Source organism: Coregonus clupeaformis, chromosome 8 (genome assembly GCF_020615455.1).
Source record: "Coregonus clupeaformis isolate EN_2021a chromosome 8, ASM2061545v1, whole genome shotgun sequence".
NCBI classification, from domain to species: Eukaryota; Metazoa; Chordata; class Actinopteri; order Salmoniformes; family Salmonidae; genus Coregonus; species Coregonus clupeaformis.
Genome location: NC_059199.1, coordinates 13,752,730 through 13,779,773, shown reverse-complemented (window position 1 = coordinate 13,779,773; position 27,044 = coordinate 13,752,730). Strand labels below are relative to the sequence as shown.

The 27,044-nt window shown below is 42.1% G+C and overlaps 1 protein-coding gene across 4 annotated transcripts in view; it reads left to right on the top strand.

Annotated features, from left to right (window-relative positions):
• The first annotated feature begins 1,375 nt into the window (after positions 1-1,375).
• The window catches only part of LOC121571173 (nuclear factor 1 B-type-like), an 81,900-nt gene continuing 56,231 nt past the window's right edge, over positions 1,376-27,044 (top strand). For 2 of the 4 annotated variants that reach the window (XM_045221806.1, XM_045221805.1), the window contains exons 1-2: positions 3,563-4,094; positions 7,407-7,938. In XM_045221806.1, the coding sequence (XP_045077741.1) occupies positions 4,065-4,094; positions 7,407-7,938 (562 nt within the window). In that variant the 5' untranslated portion in view covers positions 3,563-4,064. Of the gene's footprint in view, positions 1,697-3,561; positions 4,095-7,406; positions 7,939-27,044 lie in introns of those variants that run through there. The other 2 variants (XM_041882518.2, XM_045221807.1) reach the window with 2 other exon arrangements.

Here is a 27,044-nt window from a genome sequence, read left to right as displayed (position 1 = left end):
AAACATAAATTAATGTGAAGATCTACAAAAGTTATTTCGGCTACGTCTTAGATTTTGTCACAAATACTCCAAATCAAAAGTTATCTAGAGAGTGTCAAAATATACTTCAAAATCATTTCTAATAGAGTAGCCTACTGTGCAAGAGGCATTATCAAAAATCACAGAAAAAGCAAATAATCCATTTTTCTCTCATGAAATAGCCTAAAAGTTCTTAATTACCGGTAGCCTATTTATCGTAAAACATGTGTTTGCCAGATAGGCATAAATATTGGACGCACATGCTATAACAAATAGCGCTAGTTTAGTTAATTTGCCTGTGAGTTTTTGCAGAGTCCATTCTTCCCTTGCATGCATGCCAGGGACGATATCAAGGACAATATCAATAAGTAATTGAATAAAGCAGCCTAATTTCCTCTTATAACGGTATTTATAAACAATCAATGTTAATTGGCAAATTGAATATTGTTGCATTGATTGAAGGTTTGTGCAAGACACTTAAAATTATATAGCATATACATATTTGTTTTCATTTCGGAGTTATACAAGTGATATAGAACAAATAAATAACTTTCTAATCAGCTTTATTATAGTAGGCGGTTAGATTCAGTGACCTCTCTAGGCCATATCCACGTTCTGTTGGGCATTTGTATGTATCTCGCATCCTCTGGGGCTATTTTCGCTTAGCCTATCATTCACTAAGCATTTTTTATAATAAAATATTTAACTACAATGGCAATGTATAAAACAAAATGCAGAGTCTGTGGACTGTATTTAAATCCTGCCACAGTCCATTATCGATTGTCATTTGGAGTCACCCAAGCCTGACCTTGCCTACTGTATTGGGCCAGAGAATTGATGCAATTGCCTCAAATAGAATATCAATGATTTGCAGTACTGATTTACCACACTGTTGGTAGCTTTAAGTACAATTTGAAAATTACTATAAATTATAGGCTGTAAAACCAACAAAAGTACATGGTATAATAATCATGGTAATATGCTAATACTAGTATGCCTATTAAAAGCTATTTCATAAAGAGTATTATTAGTAGTAGCCCAGTAGGCTATAGCCTGTAATATAATATTAACATTGTATTATGATTATATGCCTAATAACATAATAACTTAAATGTTTTATTTGGTTTCCTTGTAACCTAAATTAACTCACATCTATAACCACTGAATAACCACAACTTCTGCCAGTCCAGCAGTTTGCAGCCTGTGATGTATTGCCACAAACACCGAGTAACGAGCGGAAGTGAGGGGTCTGCTAAGCGGAGTCGTGAGGCCGCCGCCGCACTGACCAATGAGAGGCGAGAATCCAAGTTCTAGTGCGGAGCTCTCTTTGGCTGCGCAGAGCGGCACGGAGCCGGCAGTCAGATAGGGAAAGTGAGGCATAGACCTGCCCAGTTCCAAAAACTCAGCCTCTTCTGGATCGCGTTCAACAACAACTTAACAACTCAAAACCTATTCAAGTAAGACTTGAAGAGGAAGGAAGATTTTTTGGGGGGGCGACTTGATTTTACGCGCATTTCTGCCAAGAATTCTCTTCCGGTTTTTGTTTTTGATTTTGCAAGCACTATCAAGAAAAAAGCCTGAAAAGCACAAAGTTGAACGTGATAAATGTGAAGGCACCGGCTTGTGTTTCACCCAGGTTCCAGGATCCCCCTTTAAATCCATGCAATACAGTGCAATGGTACGTGAACGTGGATTATTATTGCAATAATGTGTCATTTTACAACTGTTACAACATCGCCTTTTCCTATTATTGACTTGCTCTTCACTGCAACCCGGTCTGGTTGAGCGGGAATATAATTATTTAAATGACAAGTGGACAAGACCCGTTAACAGATATGTGATTGTTTATGTTGTGTGTGTGTGTATGTGTGTGTGTGTGTGTATGTGTGTAGGGGGGTCACAGCAATGCTTTTCATTGGTCGGAGGAGCGCCTAAAGATAATTAATTGGCACACACTGCGTTAACCTCCCCTGCCCCCTTTGTTGGCAGTGATCTTCATTCGTAATGTATGGAGCAATTCTATAGGAGGTTACAGAGGCAATGCGTTTGCAGCAATGTCTATTTTTCTGCGAACTAGATTTTTTAAAAGTGCACATTTGTAATTGTTCCAATTTACACCATATTTACATCATTGCTATATAGTCCAATAATGAGCCGTAACTTCCGTGAAAAGGAAAAGGTTAACAACACGATGTTCCTCCTCGAGCTTTGCAATGAAAAACAGGTTACTTGTCATTGGCGAAGTAGTCGAGACTACTTTTACGCATAATCGCTTTTTACTCTCTCAGGATTAATAATAAAACAGTGTTTACTATTTGTTTGACACAAAATGGTAGTTTAGGCGAGTGCATATATACTACTGTGGAGTTGAAGCGAAGAGTCAGTGCTGCGGTTGGTTTGAAATATAGGGTTGGACTCGTTGACAGGCCGCTCCTATCCTCTGCTCTGTTCCAGTAGTTCCTAAATGGTGGGTCAGGATGACTAGTCGGTACTTCATAGGTCGCAGCTATGAGTTGTGGTGTTGGAAAATATTGTTGTCTCGTTAATGTGGTGGGTCATGCGGAAATTGTAATGATCTCAGGTGTGTCAAAGTTTTGGAACCAGTCCACTGTTTATCCAACTTCCTTCAGAACCATTCGCAACCTTGACATACCACCCTTTGAACAGTTTCCTATAACTGGCATAGTTTAGAAAGGCCATATACTATATATTTGCCTTCAATTAAAGTGGCAATCTGCAATGGCAATCTGCAGTTGCTACATCAATTTTTGGACTTATAAATTAATGATTCTTGAAGAATATACTTTATAAATGCCTTATGAGCTTAGTTCAACTGTCGTTCCCCATCAGAGACCAAAACATAAGCTGGTTTTACGCCAATGTTTGTAAAGAATGTAAATGTAAACAAACATTATAAAACCTCAAAACATGGTTAAAACTATAATGTTGATATCATGGGATGGTCAGTCCTTGCATCCATAGCTCAGTCTATGAATTCGAGAGTGGTTACATTTCTTCAGGTCCTTCACTGAGCTTTTTGCAGAAACGGGTGCCAGAGGTACCAGGCAATAAGAATTAGGGTACCTGAAATTCAAAACGATTTACAATTTTATTAAAGGTGTGCCATCCAGTCAAATCAAGCTACTTTTGTTGCACTTTCAAAATGTTTGTGAGTAGAGGGGGCCATTGTATATATTGTGGAGTGAGTGAGAAATGCATTTTAGAAGTTTATTATATGCTATATTGGGCATTTCTGTTGGATTTCTGTTACGTATGTCTATATACTGTAAAGGAAAATGATCGACCCGGTTAAAGCTGTATGTAAAACAGAGAGTTCGAATAATGCCTCGAGTCCATACTGTATCTGTGAGGGGAATTTTCCATTGCGTTTCTTTTTGAACGGGGCTCTGGTCCAAAGTCTTCCGCTCATAAAATCATAACTCATAGAGAGAGAGGGTGTGTGTGTGTGTGTTTGTGTGGTTGGGGGGGGGGGGCTGGTGGAAATGGAATGCGTTTGTTGGAGGAGGAGGAGTATAGACTATGACTATGTAATTAAGTGAGAGAAAACATATTGGGGACGGATTTGTTAGTATCGTGCAGACTGAGGGTGGACTGGTCGATATTATAGGCTATTCAGTTTGAATAAGTAGAGTGTGGAATCAGATATTCAGCGCTTTCTATACTTTTCATAATGCTTTTATGAATTAACTTATCACATTATAAAGCGCACTGTTCCAGAATAGCAGGCTTTCTTTTTACCCTCGTTCACCGGCTCGGATTGAGATAGCCATATAGGGATTCAAAGTGCTGCTTTGGAAAAGCATAGCCTATCTGCCATATCTTCTCCATTTAAACTGAGAACAGAGGATTGTTTGGACCTCCACAATCTAACTGATGTTCTTGTATAACACCTTTGCGCGGATAACTTCTCCACAATCTTGCATGGTGCTTTACGGGCAAGGAGGAATGGCGCGATAAAGTGGTAGCCTATACCTGGCATTCAGAGGAATCAATCCAAGTACCTATTTTGCGTACACTGCTGGCTCATGATGTACTCTCCAATTTGTCTTACTCAGGTATACGGAATGATTTAAAGTTTTGATTTCATATTATAAATTATGTTCCATTATTATATAGGCTAGTGCCGCGCAATTTATTGAGTCGGCCTATCTTAGTTATAAAATAGTCTCTTGCACTGCCAGATGACTATCGACAAAACAATGCTTTGAAAATGGTCTTATTTTGTATAAAACTCTAGTTCATATACTGCTTATCTTTTGTAGCAGCCATTGGTTTTGTGTAACTTTTGGTAAGGATATGGTTTTCACCTGGTCTTACTTGTGTTGATTAAAAGTGCATTAAATAGGTTGTATTACAGGATGACAAGTACATTTGTGTTACCAGTGAGAGAGAGTGAGAAAAATAGTATGTGTAGTACTACCATGTTTATTCGAGATAAACTACAGTAAAAGTCCTCTTCCAAAATGCAGTGATTATAATCATGCTATCAGATGATATTATACAAAACTACATTCCTTTGTCCCCTGTCTCATGTGTAAACTGAAACACATCAACATATTACCCTTTAGCCAAATTATATGATTATTATATATATTTAGATTACCCCAATTTGGTTATGGCCTGGTAATATTGAAAAAAATATATAATCATAGTGCGTTTCAGGAGAGAGTTTCACTCAGTTGGAGCTGCATCGGAGCCACTTGCGGTGAATGAAGATGAAAACAATGATATGGTTGATTCAGTGGTTAGACAGAGTAGCATGGCTTTTGGCTGACTCAGTTTGACTGTTTATATTTTACTTGGCATAAAGTAAGTGATTAACTGAGATGTGGTTTAGTTTGTGCTTAAGAGGATTGGGCTTTTATGGCCTCAACTGAAGTTCACTGCACAAGGCCCTTGCCAACTCATTTGTCTTACACAGCATCACATGCAATTCCAAGGCTTACCTTAGAAATATTGCATAGCTAAACCTTAATTATAGTGCAAACTAGGCTTTCTTTCTTATATGAAGGGAATAATTTTCTGGGTTTTAATTGGTTGCTGTATAAATACAATTTATTAAAATGTAGCAAATAGTAAATGTAATGCCATTATGGTCCCTTTGTAAGGAAAGCTAATTCATGTCATATATATAATATAATAATCATATATATATATATATATCACTTACTGTTACTGTATCAACTGTTATGGTGAGATGTTGGCAATATTATTAAAAACGAACTTTACTTTTATAACAACTAATGTCTTGCTTAAAATGTACTATCACTTCACAGCAATAATGACTATATTACTCTTTTTTCTTTTAAAGACTCATTTTTTCTTTTTTTTTCAGAAACTCACCTTCTAGAACAAAAGGGCTTTAACAACATCAGTTCATACTTTGTTAAACATTCAATGAGTTGTTATTAATGATAGATTTTGCTTCAGTGTGTTAGTTCATCGACCAAAGTCACGTTTTATTGGCACATTACAGTGCAGATTAATGATGTGGCTTTCTCTGAGCAACACCATGCATGTAGCATGGGAGCATAGATATAGGAAGGAGTGGATCTCTGTGGTTTTCCCAGAGCGCGTCTGCCTGCCTACACAAAGAACAATATGTGGTTTAACTCTTCCAAAGCATTTTTCAAAAGAGCCGTCTCACAGTTTTTGAGTTTGACATGTTAATGACCTAAACATTCTGATGTTTAAGTTTTTGCTGTTTATTCAGCCCAAACAGGTAGAATATGAGATTGATTTGTTGTTTATTGTTTATGCTAAAAGTGTATTAAAACACTTTAGGTCGGCCATAGATTATTTCTAAACTTAAAAGTATTTGCAATATTTTATTATCATTTCGAGGTGAATGAATAAAGGAGGTTTTATAAATAAAAAAAAACAAGTTCCTTTGAATCATTTACACCTAATACTTTTCATAATAATTTGTCTTAGTCAAAATGACATGCTCCTTGGCATTGCACTATGCAGCCAAACAAGCTACCTATAGAAAGGCCTACATGTGAGAGGAAAAACAAATCTAACCTACCTACCTAAAGTGGATTTAGAAAGGATTTAATTTCCGCTTAGCACAAGACATTTCAAAACCTCCCTTATTAAAGGAGTAGAGGAGCTAGAAGGAATGTGCAGGTTGTGCCAAGATGCCATTTTCATTGTCATCCTTGGTTAGATTTAGGAATGACTCGGAGTAAGTGCCATGCATTTATCAAAACACATTAAGGGACTGCAAACCGTTTCTCCACTTACAGCGAAGGGCAAATACATGTTGGAATGTGGACGGTTTGATAAGAGAAATGCAAGTGTGAGAAGGCATGCTCCTCGTGCCAACAACCCAGCAGTTTTAGTCAGAGCATGTTCGGGGGAAATGGGAACAGCACCAGACTATATTCTAATGTGGGCTTCCCAGCAGTCTTAGTCAGAGCATGTTCGGGGGAAATGTGAACAGCACCAGAATACATTCTAATGTGGGCTTCCCAGCAGTCTTAGTCAGAGCATGTTCGGGGGAAATGGGAACAGCACCAGAATACATTCTAATGTGGGCTTCCCAGCAGTCTTAGTCAGAGCATGTTCGGGGGAAATGGGAACAGCACCAGAATACATTCTAATGTGGGCTTCCCAGCAGTCTTAGTCAGAGCATGTTCGGGGAAATGGGAACAGCACCAGAATACATTCTAATGTGGGCTTCCCAGCAGTCTTAGTCAGAGCATGTTCGGGGGAAATGGGAACAGCACCAGACTATATTCTAATGTGGGCTTCCCAGCAGTCTTAGTCAGAGCATGTTCGGGGGAAATGGGAACAGCACCAGACTATATTCTAATGTGGGCTTCCCAGCAGTCTTAGTCAGAGCATGTTTCGGGGGAAATGGGAACAGCACCAGAATACATTCTAATGTGGGCTTTGCTCTGTTGTGTTGTTGGCGGTTGTAATAAACACAGTGGCATCCTCATAGTTATTTCTCAGTTGTAACCCCAGACGTATTTAAGAGGGTAAAACTGGTGTTAATGATGCTGTTTCTCCTTTTTTTCTGAACAGATTTGTGCTGTGAACTCTCAGACCAGATAGACTTGACTGTCTTATAGGAGTCAATATGTGACAGTCATGACATTGTGGTTTGTCTCCAGTAAAGAATTGTTTTAATTTTGTTGTTATAATTTTACTGTATTTTAACCACAAAATGCCTAATGTAAACTTTTGTATATAAGGTATTCTGTAACAAGATGGATGTGTATATGGTCTATGCATCTTTTGTTCAGGATGACTTCTAGCTTATCGAATGGGAACTTTTGCGAAGAAGTCACTTGACATGACTATGACAACTAACTTCTCTGTTAATTTTTTCCTGTCTTCCCTTCCCCCTTGCCTTTCAGGACGAATTTCATCCCTTCATTGAGGCACTTCTCCCTCACGTCCGTGCCATCGCCTACACGTGGTTCAACCTCCAGGCGAGGAAACGCAAGTACTTCAAGAAGCATGAGAAGCGGATGTCTAAGGACGAGGAGCGTGTGGTCAAGGACGAACTGCTCAGCGAGAAGCCCGAGATCAAGCAGAAGTGGGCCTCGAGGCTCCTCGCCAAGCTCCGCAAGGACATCCGCCAGGAGTACCGCGAGGACTTTGTGCTCAGCGTGACGGGCAAGAAGCACCCGTGCTGCGTCCTCTCCAACCCCGACCAGAAGGGCAAGATCCGCCGGATCGACTGTTTGCGGCAGGCCGACAAGGTGTGGCGCCTGGACTTGGTCATGGTCATCCTGTTTAAAGGCATCCCGTTGGAAAGTACGGATGGAGAGCGCCTCGTCAAGTCGCCGCATTGCACCAACCCAGCACTTTGCGTCCAGCCGCATCACATTACAGTGTCAGTCAAGGAGCTGGACTTGTTTCTAGCATACTATGTCCAGGACCAAGGTAGGTTGGCTTACTGTGTAAATCTCTGGTTGGGTGGGTGGAGTTTGGGGTTGGCCAAGGTCATGGGTCATATCTGTTGCCATCTTGGCAGCCTCATTGGAGGCTGGTTGGAGTCTCTCAGCTATGGTGGCTTCAGAAGGTAGCTGGCCTTTTGTGAAAAAAAAAAGGTGAAATGTATGCAATACAATATAACCAGTATAAAAATAAAAATAAACATTCACACATAATTTGCGCACACAGACAATAGAAGACAAGATAGTGTGTGTTGGATTGCTTTTCTCTTCTGATTAGTTTGATAGTTTTCCAAATACCGGTGCAATGCGCTGTGCATGATGAGTCTTTTTAGGCACACCCAAGTTCTCTTTATAAAGATTTACTACATTAAAGTGCTGACAACTTACAAGTACTGTCATTTAATAGTGGACACAGATATGTGCTCACAAAATGGATTGTACATTTCTGGATGATTGAACACAATAGATATTGGAACATAATTTGATGGGACGGGTATGAATTTATGGTTTAAAAAAAGGGATTTAGGGAAAGAGGGAAATTTAATTTTTAGTATGGATGTACAGTATTTATTTTTTCCTGACAAATGTTGATATCAGTCTTGATTTTTGTAAGGAGTTCCTACATTAGATTTTTACTGATACATGTGGTTTGGAGACAGATGTTAAATGAACAAATGTGTTACCTAAAATAATCAAATTGACAAAATTTCACAAATAGTGCATAAATGCAGTAGATTACAATTGCAAAATATACATTACATGATTTGTCGGGTAAGAAAATGCAAACGTATAGGACATTTAAAATAGAATGAAAACTTGTATTACAGAAATTAACTTATAAACTCAAACGTAGTCATAGTATTTCTAGATGTTATGATAGAGAGTGATCTTTATATTGTTGTAAGAAGGGGAAACTACCAAGAACAGTCATTTTATCAGGCCAAATATATCTAATTTTACAAGACGTAGCTGTACCGCACTGCAAATATATATTCTGGCAAATAGGGTTGTTTTGTTATTCAATCTCTTAGGTATTTGCCACTTGTAACTGTTCTCTACTACATTAACAACTATTTTTTATTACAAGTGTGCATTTTAAAGTTATTTCAAACTCCCTGTCCAACCTGGGCCACAATAAATCCTCTAACGATAACGCCAACACATACAGAAAGGTATCCACTGTAATACATTGGCTGTTGGAGAAGAAACACAGACAGTCTAGCTAGCTCATTGTCATGAAAGGCAGAGCCTCCATTTTGTGTTTGATAAGTACCAGGGGAAGCAGAAGGCTCAGCAGAGAGACAATAATGGTTGCCACTGGCACCATGGTTGGCATCAGACCCTCTTTTGTGTCTTTTGTGGGGCGCTGCTGATTCTCATGTCTAGTTTGCATCTGCTGCGTTGAATAGTATCAGAGAGCACACCTCAAAATGTCTCGAAGGTAGTCCGCTGATATGTAAGGAATATTAATTTGCAAAGCACACTGCACACCACAGGTTGTGTTAATTTAACTGACTGATTTATATATTTTTTAATAGTCTGAATGTTGCATTTGCCACTTGCAATGTGTATACATGTGGTTGCCAAGTTGGGGAATCCTAGTATTTTAAAATATGTTTTTCAATTATTAATATTTTTCCCAAGTGATGAATAGTGATGAAGGGTAATCAGCTTTTCCTGTATTGGCAGCTTACCATATTCATTTTTAGAGTAGCTTAGATACCACATATCGAACCTTCATTTGCAATAGGACGGACATTTTGTTCGTCGTTTCTTTTGAACAAGACTTTCAAAGATTTTCCAACATTTGTTTTTTATGCCCCTGAAAAGTAGGACACATTTTCGAATACAGAGCAAGGGCGGTCTTTGGCATACCATTACCAGTGCCCAGCTTTCTAGACAATGTAGCCACATTGTGGTAGCGTGCGGGGCGGGTGCCATTTTGTTTGCGCTGTGCCAGGCAGGCAGGCAGGGAAAACGCCAGAAATGGTTGTTAGAGGTTCCGAGGTTGGCATCAAACCCTCTTTGTCTGCTTCAGCGTGCCTTTGATTCGTTGGTTGGCATCCGCAATGCAGTGGGCACGCTGGAAAGTTTCTAACAGTGGCAGAATGGGGACCGCCATGCTTTTGTTCTTCTGTAACAAACAAACAAACAAAACACAAAGAAAAAAGCGACAAACTGCTGCTCCACTTCAACTGAATATGGCGTTTCCGTTAATCGTTAGGAAAAAATGATGTCATATTCCCATGGTTTATTTGATTTAGATTGTATGCCATTCAGACTTTAGTGTTCTTCAAGGTGAATTATAAAATTACATATTCTTGTCAAAATCAGTTTCAACGGTAACCCTCTGAAATGTTGTGGCGTCAGCTGCTTCTTTATGGCTTCTTATGTAGTGTTAATTAAATGTTACTTTGTATATAATAACATGAGTTGGAGCTATAATGAACATTGTGAGCTAATGCCCAAAGAAAGGTCGCTGGCTCGGTGAGTTGGGTGAATCTAGAGCGGCTTCTCAATCGTTGTGGTCGTGCATAGACGTGCTTAGCTGGGCAAAATCTGCCCTAGCAGCACCCATGTGCATGCCCAGATGAATGCCAATGGGAGCGGGGGGGAGGGGGGGGGGGGGAACCATTGTGCCATCCTGCCAGTCTTTCTCAATGGAAACCCACTGGCATGGGCATAATACCCTTCGCCATGTGCTGGTGCTAGATGCTAAAACTAGTAACCACCTTGTGTTCATGAGACATTTCTGGTTCGTATTGTAATTTTGAAGATTTTTGGTATCATATTGGATATTTTGCATGTAAAGTTCCAGTGCTAGAGAGAATCTTTTTTATAATAACCAGTCTGATCTGATTTGTCAGGACATGTTTGGAGATAGGGCCTCTGTTCATTCAGTTTCATTTCACTAGTCATCACTGTTTCACAAGCATACATTTTGCTTACCATATAATTTATGAACTGTCGAGGATAAACTGTAGACTTTTTCAAATATTCAAAATAAGAGAGCATTTCATTTATTCAACTCAAAGCTCTTGATTTCCATGAGATTTCTTATAAATCTCTGTCTCCCTATAGCAGCTAAACAGTGATTGGGATGACTAATGGAACATTTAGAAAAAAATCTTACTCTGAATGCCAGATTCCTAAGAGGATTCAGTAGATTCTGCATTATTTATTTAGTATTTATCTCTTATCCGACCTGGAATACCCTTTTTTACTCTGTTTTTAGCTCTGTTCTAGACTAGGAGGAACATTATTGTTGAAACATACTCAGAGCCTCAAAAGACCAGTTATTTAATATGAATGAAGTGACTCATATATGAAGGGGGTGTCTGAGTGCTTCTCTTTTAGATAACTGACTAAAGGTCCCTCCAAAGTTTTCCCCCACTAATGAGTACTGATGTCTAGAACTGGTGTCTCAAAGTGGTCCGAATTTGCTTTGGATTTAGATCCTTTCAACAATAATTATTTTTCCTGTTGAAAATCTTCCCACCCAATTTTATTTAAACTTTAAAGAAAATCTGTGATCTGCGAGTCCATGTTGAAGACAAAAACAGCTTAACTCATAGCCAGTAAAATAACAGGCTTGGTTGATCCACCGTAGGCTCAAGGGTCAATTCCCTTCCCTGTTATCCTGGTGCTGAAAGTTAACACGGCCGTAAAAACATTGTGATGTTTTTATTCTCTAAATCTTCTCGTATTCTTTCCTTCAACAATTTGTTTTATAGTCTTGATAGGTCCTGGATCCGGAAGGATTACCCTTTAATACAGTCTGCCGTGTTAAAACGACGGCTCTGTTTTACGAGAGCCAGACATCGCTTCTAGTCCTGGTGTCTTGACCTCGGCTAAGAGATGTGGCGGGGTGTCCTCTGAAGTTTAATTGAGCAAAAAAGATCTGTGAAAACATACGGTTGGCCCCAAAGCGCGTGGGTGGACTAGGGGGCTTTTGGCCTAAGGGGGTGGCGGGGGACTACCTGCAAGGCCCCCTGCTCTTTGACCCTGACAATTGGGGTCAGCCGTCGTGCTTCCCAGACCACCAGTGGTCCCCTGACAGCCATTTCAGTCTGCGCTCGTCCCCCCCGTCTTCCCATCTGTCTGTCAGATTTTGACTCAGTTAGAGGGAGAGTCAACGAAAGACAGGTGCTCCCTCCCAGGTTGGCGTGGTGTCAATGTTGGTCGGATGTCTTCTCTGGTCATTGGCCGGCTGGTCACGCTGCACTGCGTGGGGTAGAAGTTTGAGCTGTGTGCCTCTCGTTTTCCAGCTGGCTGCATTTGAGGCATGGTCAAGGGCAGTGAGTTTGATCTCAGGACCTCCGGGTCACAGTTTGACCTCAGGACCTCCCTCCCTCCCTCCCTCCATCCTTCCTCCTCCCCCACCAGTTGTTGCCCCTGCGGGCGGCACACTGCCCACCCCTCTCTGACTCTCCGTCAAGTCACCCCAAGACTCCTGTGACAGCTGCTTCAGGCCCAGGGCTCATAGCCAGAAAAGGATGGCTGGGAGGATGCCAGTAGCGGGAAACTAAATCGTTGCAGACCCACAGTGTTAAGGACACCACCATTCCATGTCTTTTGTTATGGTTAGGATGACAAAGAGCTATTTTGTTAGTACAGTACAGTAGTCTGCTAATTCTTTCCAGAGTCTCCGTCGGTGAAGTCAATATAAGCATGGTTGTCCTTTGGATGAAACTTGTTTTTATGTGCAGTACAGTACAGTATAAATTCACTATGTTGAACGTAAAAGAGAGATGGTTGGTTCACATATATTTTTTAAACAACAATACAATTATTGGTAGTTCTGAATTTAGCCAAGAATTTCTGTGAAGGCTTTGTTCAGTGTGAATCACACGACCGTGTGCTGCTCAGTAGCATGCTGTTGGGCCTGCGGTGAATACCTCACTCGGAGCCATAACCTATCGAACACATTACATCTAATCCACTTAGAGCAAGTCCCTCCCAGCTCTGCTGCCCACTTTATTGATTTGCTCTTCCTGATAAACGTCCCTCCCCCTTATCTCTCTGCTACTCTTCTCTTCTACCCTGTTGCTGTGGAAATGATGTGGTGTTACTCTAGGCTATGTGGGTAAAGCTCTCTCGGATTTCTTTTTTTCTTGATTGATTGATTTCTTGATTTCTTTCTTACATTTGAGTAATTTAGCAGATGCTCTTATCCAGAGCGCCTTACAGGAGCAATTAGGGTTAAGTGCCTTGCTCAAGGACAGTCTGCACAGGGATTCGAAACAGCGAATTTTGCCCCTACACTCTTAATACTAAATAATAATACTATGCCATTTAGCAGACGCTTTTATCCAAAGCGACTTACAGTCATGCGTGCATACATTTTTTGTGTATGGGTGGTCCCGGGGATCGAACCCACTACCTTGGCGTTACAAGCGCCGTGCTCTACCAGCTGAGCTACAGAGGACCACTCTTAACCGCTAGGCTACCTGCCGACCCTCTTTCCTTTCTCCCATGTTTATGATCTTTCCCTGCTCTGCGTTTGCTTTCTTCTACAATAACTTCTTCCCTCCAGCTCTCCCTCCGACACCAACCCCGGTGCTCTGAAACCAGGTTTATACAGCTCAGTATGAGCCACATGTCATTAGCAGCAGGGTTTTGCTCCGGCAAATACCTCCAGGCTTAAACAGCCCATGTTACCTCCTTAGCCCTCTTTTGTGTGCACTGTGTACATAAATCTCCATGGAAACTAGACTACTCTGTGTAGAGGTCACAGCCCTATGTGGATGCCTGCTTCTCAGCCAACGTTATCACTCCTTTTCACTTTCAAAAACACTTGGTCTGTAACTCCTTTAGCACCTCTTTAGGCCTTTTGTCTGCTTGAGAAAGGAGTTCAGATTTTTTTAAATAGAAGTTTACACAGTTTGTAGGCTACAGATACATTTTTCTGTGGGTTCAGCTCATAGAAATAGAATTAGAACATTATTATATTGCTATATTTATATATATATATAAATATAGCAATATATATTTATATATATATATATTATACAGTATCCTTATGTTTCAGCGCCATCAGACTTTCCCAGGCTTCGTGAGAATAGCCTAATACATTTCAAGCCCCCTGAGACCACTTGACAGGAGTGCTAGTGTCGCCCCCTCCTCCCAGCTAGTCCCGTCCTCTCCGCCAGCCCTTCCAAATGAAGACAAATGGGTACATTCACCCCCTGTCCCAAACCGCACACTGTACACTACCTTACTGTCCTGGCTTACAAAGACCCTGCTGCTGCCTCCACTACTACCATCCAACGACTGCCGTCTGTTCTACTCTACTCTACTCTACTCTACTCTACTGTACTCTACTCTACTCTACTGTACTGTACTCTACTCTACTCTACTCTACTCTACTCTACTCTACTCTACTCTACTGTACTCTACTCTACTCTACTCTACTCTACTCTACTCTACTCTACTCTGCTCTGCTCTGCTCTACTCTGCTCTACTCTACTCTACTCTGCTCTGCTCTGCTCTACTCTGCTCTGCTCTACTCTACTCTACTCTGCTCTGCTCTACTCTGCTCTGCTCTACTCTACTCTGCTCTGCTCTGCTCTATTCTATTCTATTTTATTCTACTCTACTCTACTCTACTCTACTCTACTCTACTCTACTCTACTCTATTCTATTCTACTGTCCTCTACTGTACTCTACTCTACTCTACTCTAATCTACTCTACTGTACTCTACTCTAATGTACTGTACTCTACTGTACTCTACTCTACTCTGCTCTGCTCTGCTCTGCTCTGCTCTACTCTGCTCTGCTCTGCTCTATTCTATTTTATTCTACTCTACTCTACTCTACTCTACTCTACTCTATTCTATTCTACTGTCCTCTACTGTACTCTACTCTACTCTACTGTACTCTACTGTACTCTACTCTACTCTACTGTACTCTACTCTACTCTACTGTACTCTACTGTACTCTACTCTACTCTACTCTACTCTACTCTACTCTACTCTACTCTACTGTACTGTACTGTACTCTACTCTACTCTACTCTGCTCTACTCTGTTCTACTCTGTTCTACTGTACTCTGCTCTGCTCTACTGTACTGTACTGTACTGTACTGTACTGTACTGTACTGTACTCTGCTCTGCTCTGCTCTACTGTACTCTACTCTGCTCTGCTCTGCTCTGCTCTGCTCTACTGTACTCTACTGTACTCTACTCTGCTCTGCTCTGCTCTGCTCTACTCTGGTCTACTCTACTCTGCTCTGCTCTACTGTACTGTACTCTGCTCTACTCCACTCTGCTCGACCCTACTCTACTCTGCTCTGCTCTACTGTACTCTGCTCTACTCTGCCCTGCTCTACTCTACTCTACTCTGTTATACTCTACTCTGCTCTGCTCTACTCAACTCTGCTCTGCTCTGCTTTGCTCTGCTCTGTTCTACTCTACTCTGCTCTACTCTTCTCTGCCCTGCTCTACTCTGTTCTGTTCTACTCTGCTCTGCTCTACTCTACTTTGCTCTACTCTGTTCTGCTCTACTCTGTTCTACTCTACTCTGCTCTACTCTGCTCTACTCTGCTCTGCTCTACTTTGCTCTACTCTGCTCTGCTGTACTCTCTTCTACTCTGCTCTGCTCTACTCTGTTCTGCTCTGCTCTACTCTGCTCTGCTCTACTCTGCTCTACTTTGCTCTACTCTGTTCTGCTCTACTCTGTTCTACTCTACTCTGCTCTACTCTGCTCTACTCTACTCTGCTCTACTTTGCTCTACTCTGTTCTGCTCTGCTCTACTTTGCTCTACTCTATTCTACTCTACTCTACTCTACTCTACTCTACTCTACTCTGCTCTACTTTACTCTACTTTACTTTACTATACTCTGCCCTTCTCTGCTCTGCTCTACTCCTCTCATCTCTTCTGTCATCTCCTCTCCTCTTTCCTCTCTTCAACCAGCCAGTCTGCCTGCCAGGCCGTATCTGGCAGCTGGGATTATGGATTTGAGCCAAAGAGAGAGAAAGAGAGAGCACGAGATCAGGAGGGAAAGACGGAGGAGGATGAAAAGAGAGAAGGAGATATGTAGACAAACATTTAGAAGCGGCAAGATGAAGTACTGTACATCATAGAATACTGGCCAGATAAGACCTTGATTCACATACAGAGGACAATAGAAGCATGGAAGAAGCATTCCTTTAATGTCATCTGTGTCTTTCAGATCCAGAGCATGCAAAACCAATGTGTATCCTTCATCAAGCTAAAGCACATGAATGACCGCCAAGGAAAAATAAGAAAGGGGTGAAGGTGGGGAGGGGGGCAGGGAGGGAGGGCCAGACAATCGGGGGAGGTTGCCAGGGAGATGGTAACTTCCCTGTACCCCCTCCGCGCTCCCCATTAGACTCTTTTCATTCAGGACAGGCCCGATCAGAGGTCTAGAGTGATGGTAGTCTCTTCTTTTGTCTGCATGTACAGTACTCCCTGTCATTGTATAGTGAGTTGCCAGGTTTGAGACGGATAAAGAAAAGGCAACCCATTACAGTGTTTGTGTGTGAGTGTGAGTGCGCACGCGCACGCGTGTGTGTGTGTACGGGCGCGTGTATGCGTTTGCGCATGACTGTGTGTGTGTGCGTGTGTGTGCATGTGCATGCGTGTTTGTGCGTATGCGCGTATTTGCATGTGTGTGTGTATGAAGGATTACTTTATCCTATCCCAGGTATTCCTTAAAGAGGTGGGGTTTCAAATGTCTCCGGAAGGTGGTGAGTGACTCCGCTGTCCTGGCGTCGTGAGGGAGCTTGTCATCCCATGTCTGTGGCACTAAAACCACTCTCCTGACATTAAGATTGAACTAAAACCACTCTCCTGACATTAAGATTGAACTAAAACCACTCTCCTGACATTAAGATTGAACTAAAACCACTCTCCTGACATTAAGATTGAACTAAAACCACTCTCCTGACATTAAGATTGAACTAAAACCACTCTCCTGACATTAAGATTGAACTAAAACCACTCTCCTGACATTAAGATTGAACTAAAACCACTCTCCTGACATTAAGATTGAACTAAAACCACTCTCCTGACATTAAGATTGAACTAAAACCACTATCCTGACATTAAGATTGAACTAAAACCACTCTCCTGACATTAAGATTGAACTAAAACCACTCTCCTGACATTAAGATTGAACTAAAACCACTATCCTGACATTAAGATTGAACTAAACTAAAACCACTCGCCTGACATTAAGATTGAACTAAAACCACTCGCCTGACATTAAGATTGAACTAAAACCACTCTCCTGACATTAAGATTTAAGAACAAACTCATCAGAGAGGTGTAGCTGTGTATTTTGACCGGTGTATGATTACCCAACATCCCAATGTCAATGACGCCATTAGAAGCCTAATTCAAAGCAGTAGGAAGAGACATAAAACTGTAACAAATCTTCTCATGTGTACAACGCGACCATAACGTATATATCAACTTATTATTCGTTGACCTGCTCTTTTTCTAAATGTATCGGCAAGAAATCAGGGTAGACGATTCATATGTTAAAGCCATGGTGATCTACGAAAGCTCAGTGTTTCTGTAGACAAGATTTTCATAACAATGGAAATTACTCAAAAAGACTCTCATATTCATGATATTCAACAAATCTGTTCTACATGATTGAAAATATGAATATATTGAGAAGATATCAGATTTTCTATGATTGGGCTGCAGATTTCCCTGAAACTTGTCGTGTTCTAGCAGCATGTGGACATCCTGTGGGGTGGAACAAGCAGAAAATCAATCAGTCTAGCGACAGATGTCAGAGTATGTCTGGACAGCTACTTTCCCTCTGTGATAATCATATCCTGTTTTCACACAGCGAGAGACACACACTGAACGAGAGAGAGAGATTTTCCAGTTGGTAGTTAAGCCTACAGGAAGAGAGAGATTGGAACAGAGGAGGGAGAAATTCAGAAAGAGAATATTTACATTTTAGTCATTTAGCAGACGCTCTTATCCAGAGCGACTTCCAATTAGTGAGTGCATACATTTTTCGTACTGGCCCCCCGTGGGAATTGAACCCACAACCCTTGCGTTGCAAGCACCATGCTCTACCAACTGAGCTACAGGAGGGCCAAGTATTACCAAGTATTCCAATGGTTTATTTGATGAAAATGACTCTTTCAAGTGTAACCAAGAATACAAACCAAGAATAGATACATGACGTCAGGCATGCTATACATGATTAGATTATGTGAAGACAAAATGTGCAGTCAAATAAACATGAGACTAAACATTCACTTTTGCCTCCTCCACATCATGAGCAATTGTGTGACTGACTCTATATATATATACTGTATGATAAATATTCAAAAGACCCTAACAAAGAGTCATTATCATCATTGATAGGTTCTGATAGGTCACTGATAGATGATGAAACGCGGTTCAACCGCTCTCCGTGTTTTGACGAGCAAAGTGGAATGGCGTCAGGGCAAGGTGATTAAAGCAGCCGTCACTATGCTAACGACTAACGGAGTTCTCTAATGAAAGCTGTGATTTTACGAGGAGGAATGAGGCCTTGTTACGATAGTCTGCTCAGATTCTGTCTGAAAGGCTATACGCCCTGGCACTGGATAACTGGAATTCTTCTCAAATTGGCTTCCACATTCCCTGCCTTGGCTTTTCACCTGGCATGGAACTCCAGCTGTTTTTTTTTGGGTGAAGACTGTGCTGATTTCGAGAAATACCTTTAACAACACACATGCACATCCACATGTGTACGCGTCATGGATGCACAATTGAGTGTTTGAAGGCATCTATTTAACCAATCGAGTGTTTGTCGAAGAGTTTGCCATCTTTTTTGTGTTGTCCTGTCCAGCAGGAGAAGCCATTCCTCTAGGTTGAATCAGGCATGAATGTCCCCAAAAATAGCTTAATGCGCGCTTAAGTACTGGTGCACGTTAATACACTCAGCTTCAGTTGAAGGAGATGCTGGTTGGAAACACGGATGGAGGTCAAACGGGTTCTTAACAGCAGGCTAACTCAAGGTGCCCACTTGGCCAGTCCAATAGCATTAATTAGCCCTTCAATGGCTGGTGAATGGTACAGTAACAGCCGAGTTATACAGCATCAAGAACAAACATTGAACTCCATTCAAGTGGATTTTGCCCAATCTGATGACCAAGTTGATCTATATCTCAACCTGTCAGAGTAGAGAGAATTCATTTGACGATGTCATGAAAGGAAATTGTTTACCATGATTTGTGTTGATGACCATGGTAAGCCTCAGGATCACATAGAAGGTGAGAGTTAGTCGAGGCAATTCCCTGCCATTTCTCCCAGAGACTATGCATGTGATGTAGCCCTCTGAGCTAAAGCCTAAGCATCAACTGAGGGAGCTAACGCAAGTATTCAGGATACGCTTACTCAACATGCGATCATGGTTCATCAAACCACCTCCATTATGATAGAACGACATTGATAAACCACGAACAAGGAACAAGGCAAAATCACCATTCCCGGCGAACCAGCCCTACATTTTTAAACACATCTTCATCTGCTTATTCCGAAGTCTGTTTCTGAAACTAGTAGAGTCTCCCCAGGCCTTTTTCTCATAGCTCTGTCTCTGGTTCAAAACTTGGGACTGCCATGTGTATCTTGTTAAGGGCAGTTATGACAAATGGCAGCAGCTGTACAAACTAATCTCTCTGTAGCGTTCACACATGGCGCCCAATTAACAATGGGCCACTGTAGGGCCCTAATCCATGCTGCAGCCACTCCGCGCTGCAGCCAATCCACACTGCAGTCTGCAGCCACCCTCTGGCCTGGGAGACTCCATGCTCTGCCTACTGAGTACCATGGACTGGACTGGAGGATGTAGAAGCCAGCTCTGGCTGCAGAGTTGGGGGACTTTAGCCCGCTAAGCTTAAGCCTAGGTATTAACATGGGGAGCTAACACAAGTTGGCTGTGTTGTATTTCTTGTGGATGGGAATGTTAATGGATACTCTAGGTTCTTTAAGTGTTTTTTTAGTTCTTGTAACAAAAAAAAAAAGGTTTTTAGGTGTTCTAGGTCTAGGCTCTCAGTCGTACTCTACACAGACACATGCAAGTGTAGGTACATGTGAAAGCATGAAATCACAACCACAGCTGCAGTTGATAGATTTGGCAAACTGATCTTTGGCGGCAGAGTGGGAGGGCAGTTAGGGGGCGGGGCGATACAAATTTCTGTCAGGGTTACATTTCCAGTAGTTCTACAATGATAAACTGCAGCTTTCTCCAGGCTTCAGACAGCTGAAGACTCTTTGTGTAAAATATCCAACCTCCAACCCCCTACTTCTGAAACTATTACCCCGACAGAATGTCCCTAGACACCACTGAGTGTTTACATATGTTATGTTTACACCAGGTAATGGGAGCATTGTTACGGGAAAATATCTTGTTTGAATGGGAACCGTTGGATCTACTGTTAACTTTCAATAATGGCTCTTGACATTAGATGTCTTGTTCCTTCTTCATAAATATGATTCAGCCTGCATCGGTGTTGATCAATCCTTGTTACTAGGTATACAATTGCAACCTGTTTCTTTTCCAACTCATCGTCCATCTATGATTACACATCACTACTCTCTTATTTCATATTAATCATCATACCATAGAAATACAGGAAAACGTGTTTTATTATACACAGTTACGCACGACAGCATTGTTCAAGTTTGTGATCTCTTAGTAGTCATTCAAGAGAAAGCCAACAAGCAGAAGCTTTCACAACTTGGCACCGTCTGAGGGCCTGGGCAAGTGCAGACATCGCTCACCGCCCTCCCAAATGACACAGAGTAACTAGTGGAATGTCAGAGAAATGAAATGGAGAGAGCTGGGGAAAAAATAAATGAAAATGAGTTTTGGGTGTGAGGCCTGACACTGGCAGAGGGTTTCAAGGCCAGTGCCAACTACTATGAATGGGGAAAACCACTAAAGATAAAAAAAATTATAGTTTAGACTTTTTTCACTCCAAGAATAATCAACCGCGTCCATGCAGCCCTTCTGGTCGTGGCGCTTAGCCCGTTGGACAAAGCCACATGTCACTGTAGCAGGCTAGCAGCAACGTCCCATTTCAACCGTGGAGACAGAGAAGGCGAGGGAGGGGGGGGTTGCAAGGCAGTTTCAGCTAGCTACTTTATGAAGGATGTATGGGGGGGAGAGGAGACTGAAGAGTATTTGACTGCAAGAATGTTAAATCAAATTAATGTTCTCAAGACCTTGTTTAAGTAAAAAAAAAGACGAAGCTAAAATTCAATGTGATGTGTGGTGAGTAAGACTAATATGTTAGGGAATGTAAGATTGCCTGCCGGTTTGATTTAATAATGATGACGGGGGGGATGTAGGGAGAGAGATAGCTAGAGGACCCGTTGTCCAGGAGATTGTATCGTATGCGTACTGTAAGCACATGCATGTGAGAGTATCCCAAGAGAGCTTATATAGGCGGAACAACATGCATAAATCTCTGGACATGGTATTGGTACCACAACATACTGGGACTGAGTGGTGCGAGGAGGTTGGGTGGGGGGGGGGAGTTCAGAAAAGGACACAGGAGTTTCATATCACAGGCGCCCTGTCACGTACGCCCCATGTCACCTTGTAATAGAGATAGGGTGAACAGTCTGAACACAGAGACATGGCATGTAGATGTGCTTAACAATCCTGTGCTATGTGGGCTTGAAAGTTCTTGTAGTGTCCGTGGAATGTGAAACAAGTTGACATACTATCGGTATCTGTAGCTGCTTTGATGGTAAGATGGAGAACTCGTTAAACTTATTTGTTGTGGTGAATTTATTTATTCTCAATCGAAAAAGCAGTTTATCTCATCTTCCTTTCAGTGTCTGAACTGCCACGATTTATACCAGGGGGAAATCTGTGAAACAATGCTTGACCCATATAAAGATAATCATGAAAATGTATGCACTCAATAACTGTAAGTCGCTCTGGATAAGAGCGTCTGCTAAATGACTAAAATGAAATGAAAATATATAGATCACGTGGTATATTGGCCATATATCACAAACCCCAGAGGTGCCTTATTGCTATTATAAACTGTTTACCAACATAATTAGAGCATTAATAATAAGTGTTTTGTCATACCAGTGGTATACGGTCTGATATACCACGGCTGTCAGCCAATCAGCATTCAGGGCTCAAACCACCCAGTTTATAATCATATATACAGTGAGGGAAAAAAGTATTTGATCCCCTGCTGATTTTGTACGTTTGCCCACTGACAAAGACATGATCAGTCTATAATTTTAATGGTAGGTTTATTTGAACAGTGAGAGACAGAATAACAACTAAAAATCCAGAAAAAGCATGTCAAAAATGTTATAAATTGATTTGCATTTTAATGAGGGAAATAAGTATTTGACCCCTCTGCAAAACATGACTTAGTACTTGGTGGCAAAACCCTTGTTGGCAATCACAGAGGTCAGACGTTTCTTGTAGTTGGCCACCAGGTTTGCACACATCTCAGGAGGGATTTTGTTCCACTCCTCTTTGCAGATCTTCTCCAAGTCATTAATGTTTCGAGGCTGACGTTTGGCAACTCGAACCTTCAGCCTCCCCCTCCACAGATTTTCTATGGGATTAAGGTCTGGAGACTGGCTAGGCCACTCCAGGACCTTAATGTGCTTCTTCTTGAGCCACTCCTTTGTTGCCTAGGCCGTGTGTTTTGGGTCATTGTCATGCTGGAATACCCATCCACGACCCATTTTCAATGCCCTGGCTGAGGGAAGAAGGTTCTCACCCAAGATTTGACGGTACATGGCCCCGTCCATCGTCCCTTTGATGCGGTGAAGTTGTCCTGTCCCCTTAGCAGAAAAACACCCCCAAAGCGTAATGTTTCCACCTCCATGTTTGACGGTGGGGATGGTGTTCTTGGGGTCATAGGCAGCATTCCTCCTCCTCCAAACACGGCGAGTTGAGTTGATGCCAAAGAGCTCGATTTTGGTCTCATCTGACCACGACACTTTCACCCAGTTCTCCTCTGAATCATTCAGATGTTCACTGGCAAACTTCAGACGGCCCTATATATGTGCTTTCTTGAGCAGGGGGACCTTGCGGGCGCTGCAGGATTTCAGTCCTTCACGGCGTAGTGTGTTACCAATTGTTTTCTTGGTGACTATGGTCCCAGCTGCCTTGAGATCATTGACAAGATCCTCCCGTGTAGTTCTGGGCTGATTCCTCACCGTTCTCATGATCATTGCAACTCCACGAGGTGAGATCTTGCATGGAGCCCCAGGCTGAGGGAGATTTACAGGTATTTTGTGTTTCTTCCATTTGCGAATAATCACACCAACTGTTGTCACCTTCTCACCAAGCTGCTTGGCGATGGTCTTGTAGCCCATTCCAGCCTTGTGTAGGTCTACAATCTTGTCCCTGACATCCTTGGAGAGCTCTTTGGTCTTGGCCATGGTGGAGAGTTTGGAATCTGATTGATTGATTGCTTCTGTGGACAGGTGTCTTTTATACAGGTAACAAACTGAGATTAGGAGCACTCCCTTTAAGAGTGTGCTCCTAATCTCAGCTCGTTACCTGTATAAAAGACACCTGAGAGCCAGAAATCTTTCTGATTGAGAGGGGGTCAAATACTTATTTCCCTCATTAAAATGCAAATTAATTTATAACATTTTTGATTTTTTTCTGGATATTTTTGTTGTTATTCTGTCTCTCACTGTTCAAATAAACCTACCATTAAAATTATAGACTGATCATTTCTTTGTCAGTGGGCAAACGTACAAAATCAGCAGGGGATCAAATACTTTTTTCCCTCACTGTAAATCACCCCCGAGACATGAAAGAGAAGAAAGCCCCCATTGACAGAGATCTCAGTCTTGTTGTGGCTGCTAGACCAGAACCCCAGAAACCCCCCCACCACCTCTCCTCCTCCTCCTCCTCCCCTCTCCTCTTACCGTCTATATGGGGGGTCATATGTGTGTGTGGATGGGAGCGGCGGGTGTGTATGTGTATTGTTGGGATGTGACAGTGTGTGTGTCTCTTGAGTGTGTGTATGGTCGGTGTGCGGCTGGGGCGACTCTGTCCCATGCTCTCACGCAGTCGGCGCACCCTGCACGGGGCTGAAAAGAAGAAGCCGTCACCTGCCAGACTAGAGGAATGTTAATGCCGTTGCCCTGGTAATGGGATTTAGTACACACCTTCTGTGAGGAGGCGATCAGGATCTCTCCCTCTTATTGTTCCCCACCCCAGACTGGGACCCCTCAATAGAAGGCTGGGACCCCTCAATAGAAGGCTGGGACCCCTCAATAGAAGGCTGGGACCCCTCAATAGAAGACTTGTCTGTATTTATACAACCACTCACGTCTTAATAAAGACTGTTTACAAAGCGTGTGTGTGTGAGAAAGAGAGAGAGAGAGAGAGAGAGAGAGAGAGAGAGAGAGAGAGAGACAGACAGACAGACAGACAGACAGACAGACAGACAGACAGACAGACAGACAGACAGAGTGTGTGTGTTTGAGACAGAGAAAGTTGGAGGGAGACGCTTTTATACAATCACGTATGCATACATTTCAAGTATGGGTTAATCTGGTTGAGGCTAGTTAGTCTGGTCGAGGCTATATAGGTTTATTGTCTGTCTAGGTAAGTGGGTTACTCTGTATGTAGGTGTGTCATATTCCTTGAGCATGTAAAAGTCCTACATCACTTAATTATGCTAATTCTAAACTCTAGCTAAGCACTGCAAATACATTCAAAATGTGATTAGCTGACCCCAGTAGCCCAAAGACAACTGTCTAGGTATCCAGAAAGATACAGTGAATTAGTAATTTGGGTAATCTATCCTTTTTACTCAACCCTTTGAAAACTTTGTCAAAATATGTTTCTGTAAAGAAAATGTTTCTGGTCAGTCAATTACTAATATACAGTGTATTCGGAAAGTATTCAGACCGCTTCCCTTTTTCCACATTTTGTTACGTTACAGCCTTATTCTAAAATGGATTAAATAAATACAAATCCTCATCAATCTACACACGATACCCCATAATGACAAAGCGAAAACAGGTTTTTAGAAATGTTCGTACATTTATAAAAATAAAAAACAGAAATACCTTATTTACATAAGTATTCAGACCCTTTGCTATGAGATTCGAAATTGAGCTCAGGTACATCCTGTTTTCATTGATCATCCTTGAGAGTCCACCTGTGGTAAATTCAATAGATTGGACATGATTTGGAAAGGCACACACCTGTCTATATAAAGTCCCACAGTTGACAGTGCATGTCAGAGCAAAAACCAAGCCATGAGGTCGAAGGAATTGTCCGTAGAGCTCGGAGACAGGATTGTGTCGAGGCAAAGATCTGGAGAAGGGTAGCAAAACATTTCTGCAGCATTGAAGGTCCCCAAGAACACAGTGGCCTCCATCATTCTGAAATGGAAGAAGTTTGGAACCACCTAGACTCTTCCTAGAGCTGGCCGCCCGGCCAATTTGAGAAATCGGGGAAGAAGGGCCTTGGTCAGGGAGGTGACCAAGAACACGATGGTCACTCTGACAGATCTACAGAGTTCCTTTACAGAGAACCTTCCATCTACAGAGAACCTTCCAGAAGGACAACCATCTCTGCAGCACTCCACCAATCAGGCCTTTATGGTAGAGTGGTAGACAGAAGCCACTCCTCAGTAAAAGGCACATGGAGCCCGCTTGGAGTTTGCCAAAAGGTACTTAAAGGACTCTCAGACCATGAGAAACAAGATTCTCTGGTCTGATGAAACCAAGATTGAACTCTTTGGCCTGAATGCCAAGTGTCACGTCTGGAGGAAACCTGGCGAAGCATGGTGGTAGCAGCATCATGCTGTGGGGATGTTTTTCAGCGGCAGGGACTAGGAGACTAGTCAGGATCGAGGGAAAGATGAACAGAGCAAAGTACAGAGAGATCCTTCATGAAAACCTGCTCCAGAGCGCTCAGGACCTCAGACTGGGGCGAAGGTTCACCTTCCAACAGGACAACGACCCTAAGCACACAGCCAAGACAACACAGGAGTGGCTTCAGGACAAGTCTCTGAATGTCCTTGAGTGGCCCAGCCAGAGCCCGGACTTGAACCGAACATCTCTGGAGAGACCTGAAAATAGCTCTGCAGCGACGCTCCCCATCCAACCTGACAGAGCTTGAGAGGATCTGCAGAGAAGAATGGGAGAAACTCCTCAAATACAGGTGTGCCAAGCTTGTAGCGTCATACCCAAGAAGACTTGAGGCTGTAATCGCTGCCAAAGGTGCTTCAACAAAGTACTGAGTAAAGGGTCTGAAAACTTATGTAAATGTAATATTTCAGTTTCTTTTTTTTATACATTTGCAAAAATGTATAAAAACCTGTTTTTGCTTTTTCATTATGGGGTATTGTGTGTAGATTGATGAGGGGGAAAAATGATTTCATCCATTTTAGAATAAGGCTGTAACGTAACAAAACGTGGAAAAAGTCAAGGGGTCTGAATAGTTTCCGAATGCACTGTACTAATTATTTTAGTAAAAGTGTTTATCTTCAACTCGCAATCTGTGGATTCTATTTGATTAGATTGATTCAAATTGTATGTTAAACATCACAGAATAGTTGAAAGATATATGGCGTTTAGAAATCCGAAGAGGGTGGCCAGCAGAGATAGGTGGGATGGGCTGAGGGAAACTGAGGGTTGGGATGTGGAACTGGAGACAAGTGGGAGCAGAGTTGCTTGGCGGAGGATAGAATGACAATCAAAGATAAAAGTCAAAATAAACAAACCAAAAATGTACGTTTCAATGACACTGAGGGGCAGCGCTGTTACGTCTAATGCATGTTTGCCTGAGGCTGATGCCGTGCAGGTGCTTGTACGCGTGTACACATGCATACACACACACACTCACATTCAAACGCACACATGTGCACACACACAGACACACACACATACACACATGTAAATAGCGCCACACATGCACTCAAACGTATACAGTTGGCCTTGCTGTTTAGAGTTTTGTTGTCCTTGATGTCTTTTGTTTTTGCATTGTTGTTTTCTGTTGTTTTCCTTTGTTTTTCTCTTTTGTTAATTTTGTTGGTTATTGGCAGACGGTGGCTTTGGGGGGGTGTTTGGGGGTGGGGAGTGGAGGGAGGTAAATTT